The 8467-nt window shown below is 38.5% G+C and overlaps 1 protein-coding gene across 1 annotated transcript; it reads right to left on the bottom strand.

The window, feature by feature from the left end:
• Positions 1–7560: 7560 nt before the first annotated feature.
• Positions 7561–8097, bottom strand: LOC135199074 (uncharacterized). Its single transcript, XM_064226989.1, has one exon. The coding sequence runs from the start codon at positions 8095–8097 to the stop codon at positions 7561–7563; it is 537 nt and encodes a 178-aa protein (XP_064083059.1).
• Positions 8098–8467: the final 370 nt, after the last annotated feature.

The raw sequence follows: 8467 nt of genomic DNA, 5'->3' as shown, positions 1-8467 counted from the left end.
ATTATAGACAGCGAGTAAGGATAGAGAGGAGGCATATGTGAGTGTTATGAAAATAAAAGGAGCCTTTATAGGAAGTTGGGCTCCAGTGTAGTGAAAAATAGGTAGTAGGTGAATCAAAATTTTGTCTTGGAACAAATCGCCGCCGACTTGATAATTCAAGAATCTTCCTCGCAAATGACGGCGTAAGTGTTCCTTTATTTATATCTTGTACGTTTCCTCTTGTTCGTAAATAAATTTTCGATTTTTTGTTAGTTTTTTGGGGATGGATCGTATAGTTTGAGAGGTGGTTTTTGTGTCAGGTTCCAAAGTATTTTATTAATAATGCAGCAATAATTTCGCGCTCATCATGTGTTCTTGTTTAGGTATAGCCTAGCTGTTTGTTTTTGGATTGTGTCCCTCGATGGTTATTAATTTCTGTCTTTTTTTTTATGTGTACTACAGTGTTTCCCGTTTGTTGTGGCCAGATTTCGAATGGAAAAAAATTCTAGTATTTGGGAAGGGAGATTTTTTCCCAGGACATTAATTTAGCCTATAGGCCTAACTGGATTTTAAAAAATGTTCATAAGGGAAACAACCGAGTGGACTACCTGAGCCAGTCTTGTCCGCTCGTTGACCCACCTTAAAGAAAAAGTTATCTAGTAGATCTAGGTTACTTATCCGCAGCGGCCTAGACTATGGCAGCTGCGGTTTTTCGATGAGTTTTACCTCCTGAACCAGAATTTTAGGTAATATTTATTCGGACGACTGTAATTAACCCCCAGGGTCCAGTACTAAACACGGCGAAATACATTGGACGGCCCTCAATCCCTAGTGGATGTTGTATCCGCGGTTACGTTCCTTGCAGTCCGTGCCGAGTGCTTCTGTAGAAATACCAGTTATTTAACACGTCCTGACACCGGAGATGGACACCAGTCACAAGTCATCGGTTATGGAAACAACACCTTGAGACCTCTACTTTCCTCTCGAAAGAAGTTTTCTCCAAAAGTACAAAATAATGTCATAATTTAAGATTAAACGGAGGTTAATGACAGTCTGGCCATGCGCAGTGCAAACTTACCTCCATGACGCTTTCGAAATTTTTACTTAAAACACCTTACGTGAGGAAGACTGACGTTTGGGGAGTCACTTGTGTCAATAAACTTTACATTCCACGTGCCAAATCTGAACACTACTCGTACCCAGAGACGCTGGGACACTTTCTTCACAACGATCTTAAATGATGACGACGATCGCCCTCGATTCCAAGGAAACTCGCGAATTTTCGGGAGGAAAGAAGAGTGCGCTGGATAAATTTGAAATAAATAGTTAAACATCAGTGTAAGGTTATGAATTACATAAATTTATTACATATTCATGATAATTCATTTGAAAATATTCGTTTTTGAAAAAAGTAACTAGATTCATGACTCAAATATCAACGGCTTTGCTGTGAACAATACCTACAGTGTTGTTTGCGCTCTCCTATTTTACTTTTGCCATTCCTTGTCATGCAAGCATTAAAGGTTACATTTATTTCAGGCATAAGTACAATTATTAAAAATAAAAAAAGTCAAAATAGTAATGTAGACTTGAATCAATGAAAAGTGCTATGAAAAAGGCAAAATTTTTGTCATAAACAATTCACTAATCTGTTGTTTGCTTGCCGATGCTTTTGGCAGCCATATGTACGTACAGGGTGTACATAAAGTCCCAATACCATTACAAGTATTTATTGCTCAGAAACCATATAACAGAATAATGCAGTATTTTGTAGAATGTTCTACATTCAAGTTTATATTCAGAGTACTTCATTCTACAAAAAACTGCATTACTCTGTTACATGGTTTCTGAGCAATAAATACTTTTAATGGTATACTGAGCCTTTTTGGACACATGTACATAAGACTAAAATTGTTCCTGCCATGGCTTGGCTGTCAACATTCTCTCAGCATATTTCAAGTGCAATTTGGAGTGAATTAAGAATAAAATGTGTATAATTATAATCAAATAAGCACATTTTGGAGTTTCATTTGTGGTGGCAGTAAGGATAAAACTACAAGGTAAAAATGAATTTCAGTTCAAATCATGACCTCAGGAATAAAAAAAATCTCATACTTTCACTAATATAGGCAACAAAATGTTGTTTTATTGTGCTGATTACAACTGCAATCTTGAGTAAGCTCAATAAACATTACATATATATGCTAATATTGTTCAAATGAACGCTGGGAAGGACATGGTGTCGATGCCGATTACGAAAGGAACCGGATGTGAAAGACGCCATATTTGATTTAAAACCTACCTTGAAAATATATTTTACTAAGACGTCGCATGCTTATTTTAGTTTGTATGGCGTTTTCATATATCACATTATGTTGACGAAACTTCAATCTTTTGAATGTTATGCTTAAAGATGTAATTGTATTCTTGTTTCACCAATTAAATATCAAGTGAATAAGGGTGATCTACCTGAGTAAGATGTACTCAGGGGGTTGTTTCCCCTACATCATATTTCTTTATTCGGTAGTTCTTCAGAAGCAAGCCGCATCACCATTTTGTATTTAAAAAAATTAATAATCCTTCATTTTATGGTGTATTTTCAATGACTCTGATCTTATTTTCTTGAGGAAAAATTGTCCTAACCCCCTTTTCCACCCTACAAGCGTGGGGCCCCCCAGTTGGGAATCAGGGTTTTTGGGTGGGGAAATACCAGAGAGGAGTGCTTTGCAGCCAATAATAATTGTAACAATAGCATAATAAAGACAAGATCACCAGCTAGCCTAACATTCCCCACCTAACCTAACTTAGAAGCCGTATCCTCACCTAGGATGAATGGTAAACACAAAAAAATTGAAAAAAGTATAGGCCTACTTACCAGAATAGGTAGGTCAGAAGCAAGCCAGGGTTATTGGGTGAGGGGATCAGGAGAAAAGTGATTGCGGGGCACTACCTAACCTAACACCACTGCCTAACCTAACTTAGGGTGCCATAACCCTACATAGGCCTAGTGGGGGACTTCACCCTGCCTGCGACCCCCCCCCCCCCCCTTAAGGGCACTACGTTTTAGGCACAAATCTAGTTTTTGTGTATTTTCAAAGTGGACTAGAGAAAAATCACCATAACTTTAATAAGTCACAGCAAGATGGTTGGAATTTCGTCAACAGGATCTGGAATATTATCCTGTAAATGCTGCTCAGAAGTGCTGGCTACGGGCTCCATATCTAAGAAGGAACTGAAATAGTGTTGATAGGATAATGTATTCTTGCTTGGAGAAAACTTTTGAACACCCACGCCATTGGCCAAAGTTTCTGAGGTGTCACAGCTCATTAAAAGTAAACATTAACATAGAGGAAACATCCCTCCCGACTTAGGAAAAATTTGAAGTAAAAACTTATCAAGCTCATTTAATTCCACCTCGTTCAATCTCTCATATAATGACTATACTTTTTATATAGCTTTTCACATGCTCTTTCCATGTAGGTGATTATGTTTTTTTAATATCCAGTGCAGCATGCTTCTGAAGTTTTACCCCTTATTCCATTAGAATTTCCTACAGACATCAATCATTGTCTCCAGGACTGGGTCGCTAAAAAAAGTTTTTACCTAGTTTTTAATATTTACAAAAATTAGAGTTGATCATAAAAAAATCTTTAGATGGATACAGGGACCCCAAAAACAAATTAGTATTAGCATTTAAATTTAATGTATTGTTGAATGGTATTTTCCTAATATATGGTAAAACCTCGAATAGTGAGCAGTTTTAAATCAGAAGCAAAATATCATAGTCGGAATACAGGTGTACCTCATTTGATATTTTACCCTATGCATCAATACATTTCGATATACATAAGGCATATGTGAAAATGGGATATGCTACCTGAAAGATTTAAGAGGCCAAAGAAATCCTTATTAAATTAAAGCGAGGTAAAGTTGAGCTAATTGGTTGTTTAACAAAATATAGCCTAGGCTAGGCCTCTTCAAAAATCTTTGAGGATAACCCACTCAAGGTTTACATTTCCATCTTAGGCTAGGCTACAGTGGGCTACTAAGGTTAGGTCAGTTTGGCGTAAGGGAGGTATCCTGTAACACTGATAATTAATTTAAGCAATTTATATAGTGTAAACTATTTTACAAAAACAGGCATAATCATTCATATACCATGAATAGTCTAGGCTAAGCCTTCTTAAATCACTGCATAGCCTAGTCTAAGATCTTCAGCAGCCATGGATATTAACATGGTTATCATAAGGAAAATTTTGTCTGCCTAGCATGATGCCATGGGCTAGGTACATGCAGTGTTGCAAAATTGTTCTAGTTTGCTAATTCTATTTCTCTTTATTCAAATTTATTCTACTTATGAACTAACAATTCATTATTACTCCAAATCTTACCTCACTGGGGATATATCTTTAAGTATAGAAGATATTCATGATAAATGGCAAGAGTGGCAAAAATCTTCAGCCCGCGTCTCCTAATATCTATTTACACAGCATAACAATGTTGCCAAATGAACGAAGGAATGGTTCATCCACAAAACAAGGGGTGGCCACACTGCTATATATTCATTGAGAAAATTTTCCTTTTTGTGATTTTATAATTAATCTTACGGTAATAATTTAAAGATATTAGAGGAGGACAATGAGTCAATTCATAAATAACCAATATTAATTAGATGAGTAACTTTCTACCGTCTTGTTTACCGGAAGTGTGCTTAAACAAGGGAGACCGGATAGTGTGTATTTATTTTTATTGTTGTAATACTAGGTCTGAATTTTTACAATTTTGTTGCTTTCAAATACAACTATTACGTATTATTATTATTATTACTATATCTCAGGAGTGTTACACTTGTAGAGATTCTGTTTTCTGAATTGTAGCCTTTTCGTTGCTACTTAAACAGCATAGTAGAGCACCTATGGAAGTCATTATCAAATATAGAGTCAAGATTGGTGTATATATTTTCATTTACGTAGTATAGAAAAGTCCGCTATTCAGAAAATTGAGAAGAATATCTACAAGCATACTGCTGCTGAGATAGCCATTTCTTTTAATAAAGTATGCTTGAGGGAGGGTCTACTTCGCTAATATTATTATTATTATTATGATTTTTGTTATTATTTGTTGGCGTTAAGGAGGGTAAAAATTTTGTGGAGTCTTGCGAAAGAGTTTGTTTCATTATTACGGGAAACCTGAAAGTATTCTGTGAAAACTTAAATTTGCAGCTTTCCATAAGGGATGGGGCATATTTAGGTCAGTGGTGTCACAAATTATATATTATCAGCCCGCCTGTCCTACAGTAGATTTCGACCTCCACCCCTCGTTCTGTGGAAGGCATAAGGGTAACTGTGAGTGTCCTAGCAATAGTACTTGAAAGACCATAATCCAGCCGTTGTTGCTTTGGAACTGGTTACTTAGGCCTATTTGGTTCGAAGGACCGACTAAATGTTGCAAATTATTTTGCGACACAATTCACCGGACTTGCCAGATGTATACGTCATATAGGCCTACTACTGAATGGGAAAGCTTCCAACCCAAACACAAGGACAGGTGAATAAGGTGCATTCAAGTTTTTACAATTTGTTATAACAATAAATCCTTATCTCATGGCTACTGTTACGAACATGTGACCACGTGGTCACTAAGCAAAAAAAAAAAAGGGTAATCAGTTTATCAAACTATGCAATTCAGCATCTCACCGTCACCAAGATTGAAAGGACCATTCAGAATAATCACTAAACTAATCCCTAGCTAAAACATGACTAAGGAAAGGAACCAACTGACAGCCATCTCATGGTGGAAGACGTAATCTTGGTGAGGAAAACGGGAGCTATTGCACACATGTCAGCATCGCTTGGAGTCTCTAGCAGGAAGGGCGAAGCGCGCTTCTCTAGCTTGGTAGTTCACTGACCAGTCGGTCACCAATCATATTTTACAATTCTTTACTCTTATCTTTGTTCCTTTTATTTGTTGCAAATTTAAACTGAATAAAATGTGTTGAAATGCTCTCAATGACTTGGTGGAGATGATTCAGTAAAAATCACAAAATATTATGAAGCACTAGAGAACCATCTCATTTTTGCCAACTGGGTTACATGGAATTATTCTTTGACGTCAAGGCAGACTGAAGTTGCGGAAAAATGTTGCACTCATTTTTTCACGACATCCTCTACCCTCCATAAAGGATTAGCTTTGAATTAGAGTTGGAAATTCAGGTTGGTGTGGCAAGAGCGCATGGTCTTGGGGGGAGGGGGGAGGCAGTCATGGCAGTCATCTCAATAATTACAACACAAGTAACAATCAATGGGAATGTGGAAAGTAATGCAATGAAAAGATGGAGATAAGTGCAATCAGCAATGCATAATCAATAAGGTGCTGAGCAATATTAATGGAAACATGCACATCATCATGGCATTATTAATATCAATACAATAGCAAACGAGTAATCGGTACAATCAATATCTAAGAAAATAGTAATGCAATATCAATATACATAAATGCTTATATTCAATGTCTGTTAATTAAATGGTAATCGAATCATAGCTCCTCACAGAGTGTTTTACTAAACATCATCAGTATCAACAAGTAATCATCATACTTGGAACGAGCGAAAATTTCATCAAGGAGGAATACATATCATTGTAATCAAGAGATTGTCTTGATACTGAGGCAATCATGTTCTTTCATATTCATACAGACTCGTGCATAGCATCAAGTCATAGAAGGCTAGTTGCACAATGCTCCTTTCAGAACTTCTTTAGGGGTGACCTTCGACCCCGGGTAGCATACGAGTTTCATTTGGACATAAAGAAATTACAATTGTGGTATACGTACACTGCTTACTTTGTTGGAGACGTCTGCGGACCGACCTTGCTGGTCTCGTAAAATGCAACAACAATAGTTACTATTACTCTAACACCTTCAGATCCCTTCTCAAATCCCACTCTTTCACAGTTAACCTATAATTGGGTATGTTAATCACTACACTATATACTTTGTCTTCTCTTCCACTCCGACATTTTCTTTCTGTTCAATTGCAGCCTTTCTTTTCGGTCTGGTTGCTAAGCTATTCACTGTTCCACTCGCTGCTTCTTTATCACTTTCTGCCTCTTTCTCACTCATCTCTAGTCTTTCAGTCTGTTGAGTCACACTTTCCACATCGTTCTCTACCTGGTTCCACTCATTTTTCTCTGCACCACTACCATCCTTGTCCTGGCTCTCTGTTTCCTCTTGTTCTTCGTCGTGAGCATTGATCTCCAACGGGAAGATGTGTTGTACTGCTCGGAAGTGTTCCTCGCCCTCACCCTCAAAGAGCACCTTTGCGGATCTCATTACCCCTCTCTTGTCAGGGTATACTGCGACAATCTTTCCCAAGGGCCATTATCTGCGCTTTCATTGTTCCACTTTGATCAATATGACATCTGCATGTAGCGCAGTTGGTGGACCTTCTCTGAAGTCGTGCCGCTCTTGAAGCGATTTCGGTTATCCTCTCCAATAACGTTTAAAACAATCAAAGGTTTCCGTCAGGCGAAAGTATTGGTGTCGCAGTTGCCTAGTGGTCGGGGTCTGATTCATGTCTTCATGTTAGACCACTGGTGTCAGTAGACGGATTACATCGCCTCGTATAAGATGCGAGGGTGTAAGGACTTCAGCCTCCCTTGTGTCCCCTGCATACATTAATGGACAGCTGGTAATTACTGCTCTGGTCTTCTTGATGAGCATGCAAAGCTGTTCTTCTGTGAACACGTTGCGTCGAAGGGCAATTGCAAGCTTTTGCTTGACTACCCTTACCAATCTTTCGAAAAAGCCTTCTTTCCAGGGAGACCTGGGAGTCTGGAATATCCACTTGATTCCCGTCTTTCGGATGAACAGTTTCATCATGTCTTCTTCATAGACCTCCCTCAAGAAACTGCTCCCTCTACGAAAGGTCACGGCGTTGTCGCTGTAGACAGTGGATGATGCTCTGTTGTTGGCAGAGAACCTCCTTGATAACAACACGAAGGTGTCAGCATCCAGCCCGTTGCAGTAATCCAGGTAATGGCTGGTTAGACAAGTGATAATCAGGAGGTATCCTACTCCCCCTTCAATCCTGATGGGGCTGGTGTGATCCACTCCAACCATTTCAAAGGGGCATATCAGGAGTGTTCTGTTAGTCGGAAGGGGAGGAGGTGGCAGTCATTTGAGAAGAGGCTTGTAGGCGACAATACAGGCTCTGCACCTCCCCACTACTTACTTGGCAATGACCCTCAATCCCGGACACCAACATACCTGCATGTGGGTGGTGTGGCGGTGTTTAAGGTATGATACAACTAGAATTCCTTTTGAAGGCAGCAATAGTAACTCAGTTTTACAATAAGATGCATTTTGCAATCTACTTCGGGTATAAACAACCCCATTTCTTAACACTAAATTCAATTGGTTAATGAAATTGTCAGTGTGTGCAGGTACTCACACTCCTTTTTCTTAGCGGTCATACACTGTAGGTAGGTGG

Source organism: Macrobrachium nipponense, chromosome 25 (genome assembly GCF_015104395.2).
Source record: "Macrobrachium nipponense isolate FS-2020 chromosome 25, ASM1510439v2, whole genome shotgun sequence".
In the NCBI taxonomy this organism is placed as follows: Eukaryota; Metazoa; Arthropoda; class Malacostraca; order Decapoda; family Palaemonidae; genus Macrobrachium; species Macrobrachium nipponense.
The sequence above is the reverse complement of the archived record's forward strand: the minus strand, read 5'-3'. Positions and strand labels throughout refer to the sequence as shown.

Coding starts and splice junctions, on each gene's coding strand:
- LOC135199074 (XM_064226989.1), bottom strand. CDS start 8,097: ATGGTTGGAGTGGATCACACCAGCCCCATCAGGATTGAAGGGGGAGTA.